Raw genomic sequence first — 18645 nt, 5'->3', positions numbered from 1 at the left:
GATGTGGATATGGGGGTGCTCCCTCTGCTGTTTCCTGAAGTCCACAATCATCTCCTTTGTTTTGTTGACGTTGAGTGTGAGGTTATTTTCCTGACACCACACTCCGAGGGCCCTCACCTCCTCCCTGTAGGCCGTCTCGTCGTTGTTGGTAATCAAGCCTACCACTGTAGTGTCATCCGCAAACCTGATGATTGAGTTGGAGGCGTGCATGGCCACGCAGTCGTGGGTGAACAGGGAGTACAGGAGAGGGCTCAGAACACACCCTTGTGGGGCCCCAGTGTTGAGGATCAGCGGGGTGGAGATGTTGTTACCTACCCTCACCACCTGGGGGCGGCCCGTCAGGAAGTCCAGGACCCAGTTACACAGGGCGGGGTCGAGACCCAGGGTCTCGAGCTTGATGACGAGTTTGGAGGGTACTATGGTGTTAAATGCTGAGCTGTAGTCGATGAACAGCATTCTCACATAGGTATTCCTCTTGTCCAGATGGGTTAGGGCAGTGTGCAATGTGGTTGCGATTGCGTCGTCTGTGGACCTATTGGGTCGGTAAGCAAATTGGAGTGGGTCTAGGGTGTCCGGTAGGGTGGAGGTGATATGGTCCTTGACTAGTCTCTCAAAGCACTTCATGATGACGGAAGTGAGTGCTACGGGGCGGTAATCGTTTAGCTCAGTTACCTTAGCTTTCTTGGGAACAGGAACAATGGTGGCCCTCTTGAAGCATGTGGGAACAGCAGACTGGGATAAGGATTGATTGAATATGTCCGTAAACACACCAGCCAGCTGGTCTGCGCATGCTCTGAGGACGCGGCTGGGAATGCCGTCTGGGCCTGCAGCCTTGCGAGGGTTAACACGTTTAAATGTTTTACTCACCTCGGCTGCAGTGAAGGAGAGCCCGCAGGTTTTGGTAGCGGGCCGTGTCAGTGGCACTGTATTGTCCTCAAAGCGAGCAAAAAAGTTATTTAGCCTGTCTGGGAGCAAGACATCCTGGTCCGCGACGGGGCTGGTTTTCTTTTTGTAATCCGTGATTGACTGTAGACCCTGCCACATACCTCTTGTGTCTGTGCTGTTGAATTGCGACTCTATTTTGTCTCTATACTGGGACTTAGCTTGTTTGATTGCCTTGCGGAGAGAATAGCTACACTGTTTGTATTCGGTCATGTTTCCGGTCACCTTGCCCTGGTTAAAAGCAGTGGTTCGCGCTTTCAGTTTCACGCGAATGCTGCCGTCAATCCACGGTTTCTGGTTTGGGAATGTTTTAATCGTTGCTGTGGGTACGACATCGTCAATGCACTTTCTAATGAACTCGCTCACCGAATCAGCGTATTCGTCAATATTGTTGTTGGACGCAATGTGGAACATATTCCAATCCGCGTGATCGAAGCAGTCTTGAAGCGTGGAATCAGATTGGTCGGACCAGCGTTGAACAGACCTGAGCGAGGGAGCTTGTTGTTTAGTTTCTGTTTGTAGGCTGGAAGCAACAAAATGGAGTCGTGGTCATCTTTTCCGAAAGGAGGGCGGGGGAGGGCCTTATACGCGTCGCGGAAGTTAGTATAACAATGATCCAAGGTTTTACCAGCCCTGGTAGCACAATCGATATGCTGATAGAATGATAGAATTTAGGGAGTTTTGTTTTCAGATTAGCCTTGTTAAAATCCCCAGCTACGATGAATGCAGCCTCAGGGTGTGTGGTTTCCAGTTTACAAAGAGTCAGATAAAGTTCGTTCAGGGCCATCGATGTGTCTGCTTGGGGGGGAATATATACGGCTGTGATTATAATCGAAGAGAATTCCCTTGGTAGATAATGCGGTCGACATTTGATTGTGAGGAATTCTAAATCAGGTGAACAGAATGACTTGAGTTCCTGTATGTTGTTATGATCACACCACGTCTCGTTAATCATAAGGCATACACCCCCGCCCCTCTTCTTACCAGAAAGATGTATGTTTCTGTCGGCGCGATGCGTGAAGAAACCAGCTGGCTGCACCGACTCCGTTAGCGTCTCTTGAGTTAGCCATGTTTCCGTGAAGCAGAGAACGTTACAATCTCTGATGTCTCTCTGGAATGTTACCCTTGCTCGGATTTCTTTAACCTTATTGTCAAGAGACTGGACATTGGCGAGTAGTATGCTAGGGAGTGGAGCGCGATGTGCCCGTCTCCGAAGCCTGACCAGGAGACCGCTACGTTTGCCCCTTTTACGGCGTCGCATAGGGTCGCCGGCTGGGATCAGATCCATTGTATTGGGTGGAAGGCAAAACACTGGATCCGTTTCGGGAAAGTCATATTCCTGGTTGTAACGGTGGTGAGTTGACGTTGCTCTTATATTCAGTAGTTCCTCCCGACTGTATGTAATGAAACCTAAGATTACCTGTGGTACCAATGTAAGGAATAACACATAAAAAAACAAAATACTGCATATTTTCCAAGGAACGCGAAGCGAGGTGGCCATCTCGGTCCGCGCCGGAAGTACTAGAGCTAGAGACTAGAGACACACCTGTCTATATAAGGTCCCACAGTTGACAGTGCATGTCAGAGCAAAAACCAAGCCATGAGGTGGAAGGAATTGTCCGTAGAGCCCAAGGCAGGATTGTGTTGAGGCACAGATCTGGAGAAGGGTACCAAAACATTTCTGCAGCATTGAAGGTCCCCAAGAACACTGTGGCCTCTATGGTTCTTAAATGGAAGAAGTTTTGAACCACCAAGACTCTTCCTAGAGCTGGCTGCCCATCCAAACTGAGCAATTGGGGGAGAACGGCCTTGGTCAGGGAGGTGACCAAGAACCTGATGGTCACTCTGACAGAGTTTCTCTGTGGACATAAGAGAACCTTCCAGAAGGACAACCAATCAGGTCTTTATGGTAGAGTGGACAGACGGAAGCCACTCCTCAGTAAAAGGCACATGACAGCCCGCTTGGAGTTTGCCAAAAGGCAACTAATGGACTCAGACCATGAAAAACAAGATTCTCTAATCTGATGAAACCAATATTTAACTCTTTGGCCTGAATGCCAAGCATCACGTATGAAGGAAACCTGGCACCATCCCTACAGTGAAGCGTGGTGGTGGCAGCATCATGCTGTGGGGGATGTTTTTCTGTGGCGGGGACTGGGAGACTAGTCAGGATTGTGGGAAGGTAAACGAAGCAAAGTATATTCTTGATGAAAACTTGCTCAAGAGTGTTCAGGACCTCAGATTGGGGCGAAGGTTCACCTTCCAACAGGATAACGACCTTAACCACACAGCCAAAACATTGCAGGAGTGGCTTCGGGACAAGTCTCTGAGTGTACTTGAGTGGCCCAGCCAGAGCCCGGACTTAAACACGATTGAACATCTCTGGAGAGACCTGAAAATAGCTGTGCAGTGACGCTCCCCATACAACCTGACAGAGCTTGAGAGGCTCTGCAGAGAAGAATGGGAGAAACTCCCCAAATACAGGTGTGCCAAGCTTGTTGCGTCATACCCAAGAAGACTCATGGCAGTAATCACTGCCAAAGGTGTTTCAACAAAGTTCTGAGTAAAGGGTCTGAATACTTATGTAAAGGTCATATTTCAGTTTTTTACTTTAATACAATTGCAAAAATGTCTAAAATCCTGTTTTTGCTTCGTCATTATGGGGTATTGTGTGTAGATTGTTGAGGAAAAAAAACTATTTAACCCGTTTTAGAATAAGACTGTAACGTTTACAAAATGTTAAATACTTTCCGAATGCACTGTACATGACCAGAAAACCCCTTACATTACCAGATAATCAACCCCACACACTTACATTACCAGATAATCAACCCCACACACTTACATTACCAGATAATCAACCCCACACACTTACGTTACCAGATAATCAACCCCACACACTTACATTACCAGATAATCAACCCCACACACTTACGTTACCAGATAATCAACCCCACACACTTACATTACCAGATAATCAACCCCACACACTTACGTTACCAGATAATCAACCCCACACACTTACGTTACCAGATAATCAACCCCACACACTTACGTTACCAGATAATCAACCCCACACACTTACATTACCAGATAATCAACCCCACACACTTACATTACCAGATAATCAACCCCACACACTTACGTTACCAGATAATCAACCGCACACACTTACGTTACCAGATAATCAACCCCACACACTTACATTACCAGATAATCAACCCCACACACTTACATTACCAGACAATCAACCCCACACACTTACATTACCAGACAATCAACCCCACACACTTACTTTCCCAGATAATCAACCCCACACACTTACATTACCAGATAATCAACCCCACACACTTACATTACCAGATAATCAACCCCACACACTTACTTTACCAGATAATCAACCCCACACAATTACTTTACCAGATAATCAACCCCACACACTTACTTTACCAGATAATCAACCCCACACACTTACTTTCCAGATACTCAACCCCACACACTTACATTTCCAGATAATCATCTATCCCACACCCTTGTTTACTTTACTTTGTTAAGTTTATTTTTACATGGACAGTGCACATTGATCAACATTTCTGAAAAAGTGCTAGTTTTAGCCAGGCCTGCTAATTTTCGACTACAGTCTCTGGGCACACTTCATCACTTCACTAGACAAACACATGCCAAATGGAAAGACACAGAGCTTAAATGTGGCTAGCTAAGTGACAAGCTGAATGCTATCAGACAGTAAGGTCAATGGAGAAGTGATTGATGGGACTTTTTCCAGACCTGAGTGGTTAAACTATTGTAAGGGGTGGACATGGCTGTATCGTTCTCAGGGCAGGTCTGCCGGTTTTTTAAATAACTTTTCGTAGCAGGTTAGGAGAATTAACGTGGCAGGTTAGGAGAATGTTTAGGGTTAGCTAAAATGCTAAAATTGTCACAGACACCACTCGAACATATCTTGCTACAACCAGGCCTGCCCGTGGAACAGTCTTGGTTTACACTAATGTGATGCTGTGTAGACATGTCTCTTTGTATCACGTCACTCTACTGATCTCAGTACAGGGTACTCAGACTGACATCCCCAATTATTAGGATAAGACTAACCTCAGGTTGACGGTCTGCAAACGCCTGCATTTTGTTGGTAGCATTCTCTGACTGTTAGCTATTCTCAGTGGAAATTCAGTGTCATCATATTCGGAATGTATTATGTTCTCTCAAATGAGAGAGAGACTAGCAGTTATTCAGACAGAAGACCGACAATCTATGGTTGTTAATGCAGTTTTAATGAATAATGATAATCTCGTCATGAAGCTCAGTGTAAGTATCAGAGTAGCAAGGGCTACTGATTGTGTTGCTTGAGTCATTTATAATAGGAGTCTATTTTAATGCAGCCATATTATTGAACTCATGTTTTGTATTAATGGTTGTGTAGTGAACCTTTTTGGTTAGCGATTAATTGTGAAATGATGTGCTATCCTGATAAAATTCTATGAAAGGGCACCCTGATCCAAAATAAGTTGAACCATTGTACCATTTCAAAAAGAGTTTGACATCCAGAATAATTTTTTTCCTACATGTAAAAAACCCAAATATTTTGTATTTATGGACAATTTCCTATGGATGCTTTTCATATCATTACACAGGAAGTCAGTTTTTACATGCTAGTGCTACCATCTTTTGTTGTGTGTTTTTTTCTGTGTGTTCTCCTATTTGAAGATCCAGAATGCAGAATTAGCATGATAAAAACATGGCGGAGAGTTGAGTCAAAAGGCTCTGGATAAGGGCTCAAACCCCAGTCTAGTTGCAGCTGCAAAGATGCTGTGTGGGCAAGAAACACAAGCAGACCCAACCATAACAAAGAGCATTAGTAAGAGAATGAGTGAGTCAGGTGGGAAGAAAAACTATGGGTTACCGTATGTAGCCCCGGTTCTCTGAAGGAAATTAGGGCGTTATCTCACTATGGGGAATGCTAGAGAGGGCGTGTCCCATAATGAGATCTCACACCGAGTCGACTGAAAGAGAACAAGTCGAAGTGTGACGTTCAAGCCTTCCATATGCTCTGACTGACTTATTTTACATACTTTAAAAGGAGATGAGGCAAAACAGAGTGCCTCCCAATTCCCTACGGTTTATGTGAAGTGGTCAGTCCACCTTTTTTAAAATATATATATATTTTTTTCTTCATAAAAATCTAAGAATAGTCCCAATAAAGCAGTATAAGTTTTTTACAGGCATACATTAAACGATAATACAGTAGCATCAACATCCACACCTTCCAACATACACAGTATTTACCCAGAATAGTCTGATGGAATTCAACTAATAAGTTTGATGAGGTCTCCTGTCATTGTGTTGTAAGACAGCTCCCTCTAGTGTCAAAAGTGGACAAAGCAACACTGAATTAATTTCAATCTCCTCTTTTCAATCTCCTCTTCATGCTTCTCTCCTTTTCTCCCTTTCTCCCCTTCTTACATCCTCTCTCTTCACTATTTCTTTATTTTCTTCCACTTTCCCACACCTCTCTTTCTCCCCCATTTTCTCCTTTCTCCCTCCCTTCAGAATGTGAACGCCAACCTGCGGCCCACAGCCCAGGACCTGGCAGGCTTCTGGGACCTGCTACAGCTCTCCATCGAGGACATCAGCCTCAAGTTTGATGAGCTCTACCACCTCAAGTCCAGCGACTGGCAGCCCCCTGCCGTGGCACACTCGCCACCCGAGCGGAAGGTACTTCCCACCCCTGCTGCCCAGTGCACAGGCTGGGGTAGGAAAGCCGCCGAAACCGGCCTCTCTCCTCCCTCCCCACCTCCCCTCTCACTTCCCCCCTCCCCATGTGAAGTGAACACTAAAAGGGGCTTCCCACCCCAATGTGAAGGGGCTTGGGAGAAGGCACCTCCCTTTACACATGCATGGGGCTCAATCTCAAAGAGGACAGTTTATGACTGTTTCTGCGGTTTAAGCCCCTCCTTTGAGAATGCATGTCGGGGTACAAGACATGCTCTGCTCTGATGTCTCAAGTATGGTAATGGCAGAGCTGCGTGTGTGTGCGTGTGCGTGTGCGTGTGCGTGTGCGTGCGTGCGTGCGTGCGTGCGTGCGTGTGTGTGTGTGTGTGTGTGTGTGTACCAGAAGTCCTTACAAGGATAGTAAAACAAGGAAAATTCAGACAAGAGGGGACATTTGGCTGGTCCCCACAAGGAAAAAGGCTATTTTAGGGTTAGGGTTATGTTAAACTCATTCCACGGAGGGCTGAGTGTCTTCGGACTTTCGCTCCTCCCTTGTACTTCATTGATGAATTATGGTATCTAATTAGTAAAGAACTCCCATCACCTGGTTGTGTAGGCCTAGAAGGCCATTATCACGGAGTCGCCTCTTCACTGTTGACATTGAGACTGGTGTTTTGTGGGTACTATTTAACGAAGCTGCCAGTTGAGGACTTGTGAGGCATCTGTTTCTCAAACCAGACACTCTAATGTACTTGTACTCTTGCTCAGTTGTGCAATGGGGCCTCCCACTCCTCTTTCTATTCTGGTTAGAGACAGTTTGCGCTGTTCTGTGAAGGGAGTAGTACACAGCATTGTACGAGATCTTCCGTTTCTTGGCCATTTCTCACATGGAATAGCCTTCATTTCTCAGAACAAGAATAGACTGACGAGTTTCAGAAGAAAGTTATTTGTTTCTGGCCATTTTGAGCATGTAATTGAACCCATAAATGCTGATGCTACAGATACTCAACTAGTCTAAAGAAGGCCAGTTTTATTGCTTCTTTAATCAGGACAACAGTTTTCAGCTGTGCTAACATAATTGCAAAAGGGTTTTCTAATGATCAATTAGCCTTTTAAAATTATAAACTTGGATTAGCTAACACAACGTGCCATTAGAACACAGGCGCTATGGTTGCTGATAATGGGCCTCTGTATGCCTATGTAGATATTCCATTTTAAAAATCTGCCGTTTCCAGCTACAATAGTCATTTACAACATTAACAATGTCTACACTGTATTTCTGATCAATTTGATGTTATTTTAATGGGGGAAAAAATGGGCTTTTCTTTCAAAAACAAGGACATTTCTAAGTGACCCCAAACTTTTGAGTAGTAGTGTATGTTTTGGTGGATGTGTGCTTCAACTACTTTGACTTCATGTCACTATTTCACTATGACTGCAATGAATTAAGTGTGGTTCATCCAATGTCCTCATCATAAAATGAATTATTTGAGTACCAAACCAACCCCTAGCCCATACCCACTAGGTATATTTGAGAAGAGGTTATTGTTAGTTTGGGATTCAGGGATCCAATATTAATTCAGTGTCTAGTCCAAGGAAGAGTTGCCATCAATGTCCTATATTTGGCTACACTGTTCATATTATGTCTATCTTGTCCGTAATTTGTCTAGATTGTCCATGTCAAGCCTACCTTGTGCATATTTTGAAAAAACCATAATCAAAGTCACTGTGAAAGATCCATGTCTACCAAATGAAACTCACTATGCTCTTTTTTATAACCTCTGTATTACCTTTCGTTGCTTCGTTGCTTTCGGAAGAAAACCTTGCATCTCCAAAACTGAAGCTTTTCAGGAAACAAAAAAAATCTATATTTTACCATGTATGAACATACAAGTACAAAACTTCAGAAGTTGTTTCGAATAATTTTTCTTGGTCCTAAAGTCATAAAATCTCCAAAGTGAGTAGTTACTCCTTTCAATTCATCAACAAAAAAAGGTTTTCTTTCAACAGCAACAACGCCTTGCATCCTCTCACTCTTCCCCCCCCCCCACATGTCTCTTCTGTTTCCTTGTGGTTGACGGTTGACTTCGTCCATTGCGGCCCTCCACCAACACCACCAGGAGGACCAGAAAGAGCCCCCTCCTCCAGTGCCAAAGAAGCCCGTTAAGGGGAGGCCGGTGCTGGGACGTGAGAAGAGCGTCGACTCCGCCTCTTCCACCTCTTCAGCGGAGAAGCACCGGACGGAGGCCCGCAGGCGACTGCTGGCCGCTAAGAGGGCCGCCTCGGTTCGGCAGAACTCAGCCACGGAGAGTGCTGACAGTATCGAGATCTACGTCCCCGAGGCCCAAACACGTCTCTGAGAGAGAGCGAGAGAGGGGGAGAGGGAGATAGGAGGAACTGCCTCTGAGATGGAGGGTTGGGGTCTTCTCGCCATACACAAACAGGGTAGGCTGGTCCTGGTGGCAGCAAATCTAGATTAAGTGAGAAAGAGAGGAAACAAGAAATAAAAATTATTGGGCTATAGACTATGGGGAACTCTCGTCTCCTCTCACAAGGCTGCCATGGAAAAACCTCAACCACAAACTTTGTTACTATTGTTAGTACTCTTGATTATTACGAAAATTATAAAAATGGTTATTGATGATGATATTATTATCTCCTAAAGAAACTATATCAAGACTGTTTTAGATGTACCTGTATCTTGGCTATAACAGATCTAAGAAGCGGACAGAGTAAACATTTGTGCTTTCTGCCGCCCCTCCCTGACTCCCTCCCCCCATGCCTTGGCCAACCCGTAGTTTGCACAACGCCACCATGTGGTTTAATGTACACACTTACTCAGAGGAGCACACACACACACATGCTTCAGACCCTCAGCTATCTATGTCTTCCTGGTGCTTTTTTGTTTGTTTTTATTTGTTTTGTAAGAGCCCCTTGCCTGCATTCAAAGCAGTTCTAGATTCTTAAGAGGTTTTGGAGAGCAGGGAACCAAGAACTAAGGGTGGAAATGACAAGTATCACCACTTGTATAAGTGAGATCTATTGAAAGCACAATTGATGTTTACTTAGTTCATTTTTTGTTTAAAAAGGTACTTTAGGTACTTTTTAACTGACTCAAAACACACTCACAAGTCAATATTTTCTGGAATGTAATTTGAATATCCTACTATTTCATTGAGATTATATTGCTTTCTGCCATTTTGGTTTAAGGATGTATTCATCAGCCAATGTCCACAGTCCCATGACAATGGCCACGCTTTGTACTTTCATTTCTTTGTATTGCTCTGTGAATTTATTTCTAGGTCATATTCATTAGGCAGTTAATCAGTTTCACCTTTTGCTACAGTGTGCCCTAATGAATAATATAATGGTGTGGGTATATCAGAGCAATTGAACATAATTCAGGTTAGAGTGAAGGACCAGGACCACCATTGAGGACAATCCCACTGTGCAAAATGTGTTTAAGTCTGAATTGTTTCCTCGTTGTTTCAAGATACTTTACCAGCGTAATGTTGCATCATTGTGGCTATTTCATTGAACATTTAAAAAGCCAGTAGGTTTTAAAGTAGGTACTTCCAGCAACTCAAGCTGGGTTGCTGCAGCAGCAATATCACAGGAATTGAAAGGTTAGAGGGGTTTCTTTCTCCCAACTTCTGCCCCAGCGTCTCTCTCTGCAATTAACCTTTTGTTGTTTTGTCGTCACTGTATTTCAATGAGTAAATTAGTTGGCACAGATGCAGGTGCATTTCCCACATGGGACCATCACTCAATATACATGGAAAAACATGTGGTCCATTCCACCGTGAAATTCCACTCACTCCAACCATGATTTGAATTGCCCTCCTATAGAGAATTTAAATGGAATTAAGCCCAATTTGGACTTGTAGTTAAGCATTAATTAACTTTGACTAATGGCTGCACACTGCACTCGGCAATGGGAATTTGTTATTGATACATTACACTGAATATTCAGTACTACTATAGGTATTTGCTACTGTATGGGGCGGCAGGTAGCCGAGCGGTTAAGAGCATTTGGCCAGTAACCGAATGGTCGCTGGTTTGAATCCCCAAGCCGACTAGGTGAAAAAATCTGTCTGTGCCCTTTAGCAAGGCACTTAAGCCTAATTACTCCTGTAAATCGATGTGTCTGCTAAATGACTAAAATCATGTAAGTGTAATATATTTTTCCACATCATGGATCTTGACCAGACACCCTCTTGAAAAGAGATGGCTAGAGAAAGGAAAGGATAGGAGACAAGGGAAGGTACTAGGAGAGGAAACCCTGTCTGACTATTGAGATGCTTCAGTGACACTGTGCGAAACCAGGAAGTTGTTATTTTATCCTCCTACTGGTCATATTTTGCACTACATCTCAATTGTCCATGACACTTTTGGAGGGAACAAATTCATCCTGGAATGAAGAAGAAGCACATAGTTTTTTTTATTTGTTCAACCAAGCGCCCTGTCATATTGCTGTCTACCATTGTTGTTTTTGTTAAATATCATCCCCAAATGCCTACACTTTTTTTTAATTGAGACAAATCATTAAATCTCTATTACATTACATAAATATAATTTGTTTGCCATCCTTTGTTTTTGAAAATGCTGTTATTGGTACAAAAAAAGAAATGCATCACCATTGTGCCTCTATGGAAAGTAAGTATAGTGATATCAAAGCTGATTCACTCTTTTAATAGGCCTGTGAAAGTGGAATGGGGGCCTCCCAAGTGGCGCAGCGGTCTAAGGCATTGCCTCGTAGGCGTCACTACAGACCTGGGTTCGATACCAGGCTGTGTCACAGCCGGCCGTGACCGGGAGACCAACGAGGCGGCGCTCAATTGGCCCAGTGTCGTCCAGGTTAGGGGAGGGTTTGGCTGGCCGGGAATTCCTTGTCCCATCGCGCTCTAGCTGCTCCTTGTGGCGGGCCAGGCGCCTGCAAGCGGACCCCAGTCACCAGCTGGACGGTGTTTCCTCCTACGAATTGGTGCGGCTGGCTTCCAAGTTAAGCGAGCAGTGTGTCAAGAAGCAGTGTGACTTGGCAGGGTCGTGTTTCGGAGGATGCATTGGCTCTCAACCTTTGCCTCTCCCGAGTCCGTAGGGGAGTTGCAACAATGGGACAAGACTGTAACTATCAATTGGATATCACAAAATTGAGGAGAAAAAAATTACAAATAAAAAAGAAAGTGGAATGGAAAATGGTTCCAGGCAAGTGATAAAAAAATGTTATCTAACAAAACATATCAAATCAAATGTATTTATATAGCCCTTCTTACATCAGCTGATATATCAAAGTGCTGTACAGAAACCCAGCCTAAAACCCAAAACAGCAAGCAATGCAGGTGTAGAAGCACGGTGGCTAGGAAAAACTCCCTAGAAAGGCCAAAACCTAGGAAGAAACCTAGAGAGGAACCAGGCTATGAGGGGTGGCCAGTCCTCTTTTGGCTGTGCCGAGTGGAGATTATAACAGAACATGGCCAAGATGTTCAAATGTTCATAAATGACCAGCATGGTCAAATAATAATAATCACAGTAGTTGTCGAGGGTGCAACAAGTCAGCACCTCAGGACTAAATGTCAGTTGGCTTTTCATAGCCGATCATTGAGAGTATCTCTACCGCTCCTGCTGTCTCTAGAGAGTTGAAAACAGCAGGTCTGGGACAGGTAGCACGTCCGGTGAACAGGTCAGGGTTCCATAGCGGCAGGCAGAACAGTTGAAACTGGAGCAGCAGCATGGCCAGGTGGATTGGGGACAGCAAGGAGTCATCATGCCAGGTAGTCCTGAGGCATGATCCTAGGGCTCAGGTCCTCCGAGAGAGAGAAAGAAAGAAAGAGAGAATTAGAGAGAGCATACTTAAATTCACACAGGTCACCGGATAAGACAGGAGAAATACTCCAGATATAACAGACTGAACCTAGCCCCCCGACACAAACTACTGCAGTATAAATATTAAAATTGTCAAATATCAAATGATCATAACATATTCTCTATTTGTGGTTGAGAGATCAAGAAAGTTTGAGTCTCACTGTAGGTATTTGATTGTCCAAAGTGGTGTAGGGTGAAGTTGCCCCTAGACGCTGATTTTGGGTAAGTTTTGCATTTCCCCCACATGGTTAAAGTTAAGTTTGGAGGGTGGAAGCTGATGCTAGATCTGTACCTAGCGGAAACTTCAGCCTGGAGTGCCAGAGTCAGGTTAAAAAGATCTCACTTGCCAGACTCGCAGAGTGAACTGTATACTAACAGTAAACAGCATTTTTAACATATATTTCCAACCAATACTTGTTTTTATATCAAATTATGACTTCAAATGACTAACCATTGTATTTTCATAAACACGTCTGCTAAATGGCATATACACTAAATATACTAAACATTAGGACCACCTTCCTACTATTGAGTTGCAACCCCCCATCCCCTTTTGCCTTCAGAACAGTCTCAAGTTGTCGGGGCATGGATTCTACAATCTACAAGGTGTCAAAAGGGTTCCACAGGGATGCTGGCCCAATGCTTCCCACAGTTGTGTCAAGTTGGCTGGATGTCCTTTGGGTGGTGGGCCATTTTTGATACACACAGGAAACTGTTGAGCGTGAAAAACCCAGCAGCGTTGCAGTTGTTGACACAAACCGGTGAGCTTGGCACATACTACCATACCATACTACCTGTTCAAAGGCACTAAAATCTTTTGTCTTGCCCATTCACCTTCTGAAATGCACACATACACAATCCATGTCTCAATTGTCTCAAGGCTTAAAAAATCCTTATTTAACCAGTCTCCTCCCCATCTACACTGATTTGAAGTGACATCGATAAGGGATCATAGCTTCACCTGGATTCACCTGGTCAGTCTATATCATGGAAAGAGCAGGTGTCCTAATGTTTTGTATACTCAGTGTATTTCTGTGTTACCTTCTTGGTCGTATGAGAAAACACATGCAGTTTTCATGGCTAGAACATACACATGGCTAGGGCATACACATGGCTAGGGCATACACATGGCTAGGACATACAGTAGTGGCTAGGACATACACATGGCTAGGGCATACAGTAGTGGCTAGGACATACACATGGCTAGGGCATACAGTAGTGGCTAGGACATACACATGGCTAGGGCATACACATGGCTAGGGCATACACATGGCTAGGGCATACAGTAGTGGCTAGGACATACACATGGCTAGGACATACAGTAGTGGCTAGGACATACACATGGCTAGGACATACACATGGCTAGGACATACAGTAGTGGCTAGGACATACACATGGCTAGGGACATACAGCTAGTGGCTAGGGCATACAGCTAGTGGCTAGGGTCATACACTAGTGGCTAGGGCATATACGAGTAGTGGCTAGGACATACACATGGCTAGAACATACAGTAGTGGCTAGGACATACACATGGCTAGGGTATACACATGGCTAGGACATACAGTAGTGGCTAGGACATACACATGGCTAGGTACACATGTATACACATGGCTAGGACATACAGTAGTGGCTAGGACATACACATGGCTAGGGTATACACATGGCTAGGACATACAGTAGTGGCTAGGACATACACATGGCTAGAACATACAGTAGTGGCTAGGACATACACATGGCTAGGACATACACATGGCTAGGGCATACACATGGCTAGGGCATACACATGGCTAGGACATACACATGGCTAGGGCATACACATGGCTAGGACATACACATGGCTAGGACATACACATGGCTAGGGCATACAGTAGTGGCTAGGACATACACATGGCTAGGGCATACAGTAGTGGCTAGGGAAAACAGTAGTGGCTAGGACATACACATGGCTAGGGCATACAGTAGTGGCTAGGGCATACAGTAGTGGCTAGGGCATACAGTAGTGGCTAGGGCATACATTTGGCTAGGGCATACAGTAGTGGCTAGGACATACACATGGCTAGGGTATACACATGGCTAGGGCATACAGTAGTGGCTAGGACATACACATGGCTAGGGCATACAGTAGTGGCTAGGACATACACATGGCTAGGGCATACAGTAGTGGCTAGGACATATAGTAGTGGCTAGGGCATAAAGTAGTGGCTAGGACATACACATGGCTAGAACATACAGTAATAGCTAGGACATACAAATGGCTAGGGCATACGGTAGTGATAGGGAGGGAACTCTCCACCTACGTTTGTACTGCGTAGGTCAAAGTCAACTTTATTAAACAGGTTGTTTGCTCCTCGTCAGGCCTTAGAACAGCACTTAGTTGAGTTATTTACGCGATAATCCCTGGGTTCTCATGCCTTATTGCTTCACCAATTTACTCTGGTTCATCTGAGCATAATTTGTTTTCTTTACATTTCTTCTCCTTGTCCCCCCACATTTGTTGTGCTGCATCAAATGGCCAGCAAATGAACACTACCTTTCCCTGCTAATCAATTAGTGGTTCTTATGTTACAATGGCTCCGTCGTTTGAAAGATGGTGCTTGCAACACGAGGGTCTCTGCATGGAACACATACTATGTGTTCACTTGAATAAAAAGGACATTCACTTTTACTCAACCATATGTCGGGTTGCTTGTTACCTAGTTGCTCCATGTCTCTTTAAAAATTGTTGTTGTATTTTCCCAACCCACCTCCACAGTGAGCTTGAGGCTTTGCATTGGAAAGGCCTGGCTGTATTGGCCATCATCCACTCCCTCCTGGGAAGAGATCTCTCTTGATTGCAGGCTATTGTTTGCTGTTGTGTGTTTGCCTGAGCTGCTGATGGCTCCTTTACTCTGCTTAGTAAAATGTGGGGTGTCAATGGCTCTGGTCACTCCCTGGTTGAGGCATCTGAATGCTCCTCCATTTGAGCATGGCTCCAATCGTTAGCGCCTCCAGGCTTTGTGTGACAGTGGTCTGTCTTTGGTATGATCCTTTACCAAGGAGGGGGTTTGTGTGACTGCATCTGTTAAATTGTGTTCTTGATTTGCTGTTGTGACCAACGAAGTTAGTACTGGCTATTTGTTTTTCCATTGCTAGTTCTGGAACAGTCCTAACTATTTTCTGATGTTCTTGTAGTCCAACGACATGTACTAGGATTTGGACACAATCTGTTATAACATATAACATGCTCTTTTTTAACAATATATAGGATTCCCGCTAGATTGCAAAGATATGATTTACATTGAATGGAGATAATAGAAAATATTGTAATTTCCATACAGGATTTACCCCAGTGTTTTACCCAAAAGGCTCAGACCTTTCTGTTTCCATCTACGTTGGCCAGCACCCGTGTCTCACTGAGTCATGGCTCCAGCGGACCTGCTCTCACTTGAGGCCAAAGCCAGGCCACTGGTACTTCTCAGCTGTCATTTACATAACAATGGCTAACTGTGAACTTTAACACCTTCTCACAAAGCAACAGTTTTGATTATGCAGAGGCTGTTGATTCTGCTCTTCACAATTCCTCACTGTCAGCCCTAGCTAAGGAAACAATTTCCCTAGTATAACATAAGGGTGTATACACTAGTGTAACACTGATGTTACAGTCGAAAAGCAGACGGTATCCATATTGATAGCATTGGATGTCCCCATCACTAACCTGGGGAATTCAGGGATCCTGAGGGGCGCAGTGGTCTAAGGCACTGCATCGCAGTGCTAGAGGTGTCACTACAGACCTGGGTTTGATCCCGGGCTGTATCACTGCCGGCCATGAACGGGAGTCCCATAGGGTGGCGCACAATTAGCCCAGTGTTTTCCAGGTTAGGGGAGGGTTTGGCCGGGGTAGGCCATCATTGTAAATAAGAATTTGTTCTTAACTGACTTACCTAGTTAAATAAACAAAAATATATAAAAAGTTGGTGGTCCCCTTCTGGCCCTCAAAAAACCCTCTCACACATTGATAAAGGGCAGTTGGAAGTACTGTTCCCAGGTGGTCTCCCATTGAAGCTCTAACCAGGCCCAATCCTGCTTAGCTTCAGACGAAAGAGATCGGTCGACCCTACCAGCTGTATTTTGATTTGAGTCTGTGCCTGACTGGAATTTAAATAATTCAATATGCATATGGGGAGAGTGAGAAAGCGAGAGATAGAGGTATGTCAAGGACAGAAAGCTATTACAGGGTGACAGAGAGACAGTCCGCTCTAATCTGCAAAGACATGAATACGTAAATGACAGAAACTATCTGTCACTGAGAGACTATGGGAAGCAAAGGGGCTTGTCTCATACATTTAACAAGGCCCTGGTCCAATACACAAACCAGAGGGCCACACCTAGGCCTATTTCATCAAGGTCCTGACTCTCTGTGAAAGATCATATCCTATGGCACACTGTTGAAGTGTTTTAAACCATAGTGACATGCATACAGTACCCCTTCATTTTGTTGTTGTATGCTATTGTTTTGGAGATATATGCCTAGCCTAAGAGCATTGAATTGGTTAATTTATTCACATACTGTCGCATTTGCTTAAAATTACAAGGTTATTTATTCACTTTCCTAGTTTCCAGGTGAAGTGGCTGTGGAATTTATAAAGGGCAGTTGGAAGTACTCTAAAACCAACAACAACAACAATTTCATCATGGTCTCTTTGGTGTGGATTACACGATGTGTGTACTGTATATTGACTTAATGTGTTCTATGAAATTGCATTTGGCCATGTTGTTTCTATGCGTTAAGTATTCACTTGATATTCCTATGCGTTACAGGCCTACCAAACAATACATTTGTAGCAAACCTGACAAGGAAGAGATGTTTTAGACTGTCTTATAATTCATAGCTCTTGTATAATTCACAGCTCTTATATTTTCAAGACTTACAAAATGTGTAATGTGTGGCCATGGTCTGGGTCCTCTTAAGTGTTGCTGTTCCCCTTTCACACCCTAACTCCCTATACTTCAGCAGGGTTTTTTCTCCGTTTATTTTTAGGAGTTTTCACTGCGCCTGTTTTGACCCAACTCACCTCTGCTGTTAGTAAGTGTGAAATATTAGGGGAGGAAACAATATTTTTGGGATGTGTTCACTATGGAATTCTGACTGCAGAAAAATGTCCTGTACATTTTTTCACAATTTCGAACTTCTAGAGGACATGACTGTGGTGGTGGACACTTGCCATACTCGCTTGGACAATACAGCAAACTAATAGCAAACTAATTTCTGTGAGACTGAAGTACCTTTGAACTGATTTACAATACGTTACTCTCAACGCTAGGCTTTAACAAGACTTTTGAGGGGTTGTTAGGTCACAGCATGCCGGAAAGGGAAGCCCAAGGTAAGGGTACCTGTCAAACCCACTCCCCTGGTTCAAAGGCCTACAAAGCAAAAAGAAGCCCCCTCCTGAATTTTCTGTGCACTTTGGTTTGTACCCTTGGCCTACAAGGGTTGGGAGTGTAGAATAACCAACACTCTTAGCAGAAGAGATATGTAGCAAAACAAATTTTTACTTTAACAAACAATAATGACATTTTTTATGAAACAAGCATATATTTTATTGACTAGGATTTGTTCAATATTGATAATGCTTTACAAATTAGACTGTGTATGTCAGGGTTTCGGTTTAGTATAAAGGGTTGATATAAAACGTGAATGAGTGGTTGTTTTGTTCATAAAATTAGATTTACTATGATTCTTGTATTTATATCTACTCTGGTAACATTAAAGCATATTGTGGAATACTAAATTAAGTAAAATTGGTATATGTTAAGATGAACATTTTATGATAAAGCAATTCCATAGCCTGGTCCCAGATCTGTTCGTGCTGTGTCTTGGCTTGCCAACTACTATGGTCATTGTCATGCAGCACAAACCGATCTGAGACCAGCTAGTAATTCCCCATGTGCTAATCAATTTATTTTATTTTTATTTAACCGTTATTTAACTAGGCAAGTCAAATCACATTCTGTTGTAAATAAGAATGAAATCTGAATGCAGAGAACCACTCCATCTTTTACAATGCTGTAGATTAATTTATACAATTACAATGATCTCATTTGTTAAAATATGTACTGTAAAATACTATGAAGAGATAA

General features: G+C 43.7%; 1 protein-coding gene across 1 annotated transcript in view; it reads left to right on the top strand.

The window, feature by feature from the left end:
- LOC139536218 (disks large-associated protein 4-like) overlaps positions 1 to 13926 on the top strand; it is a 238615-nt gene extending 224689 nt beyond the window's left edge. The window contains exons 12-13 of the mRNA XM_071336549.1: positions 6505 to 6669; positions 8787 to 13926. Coding sequence (XP_071192650.1) covers positions 6505 to 6669; positions 8787 to 9026 — 405 coding nt within the window. The 3' untranslated portion in view covers positions 9027 to 13926. The remainder of the gene's footprint in view (positions 1 to 6504; positions 6670 to 8786) is intronic.
- Positions 13927 to 18645: the final 4719 nt, after the last annotated feature.

This window comes from Salvelinus alpinus, chromosome 12 (genome assembly GCF_045679555.1).
Source record: "Salvelinus alpinus chromosome 12, SLU_Salpinus.1, whole genome shotgun sequence".
Lineage (NCBI taxonomy): Eukaryota > Metazoa > Chordata > Actinopteri > Salmoniformes > Salmonidae > Salvelinus > Salvelinus alpinus.
The sequence above is the reverse complement of the archived record's forward strand: the minus strand, read 5'-3'. Positions and strand labels throughout refer to the sequence as shown.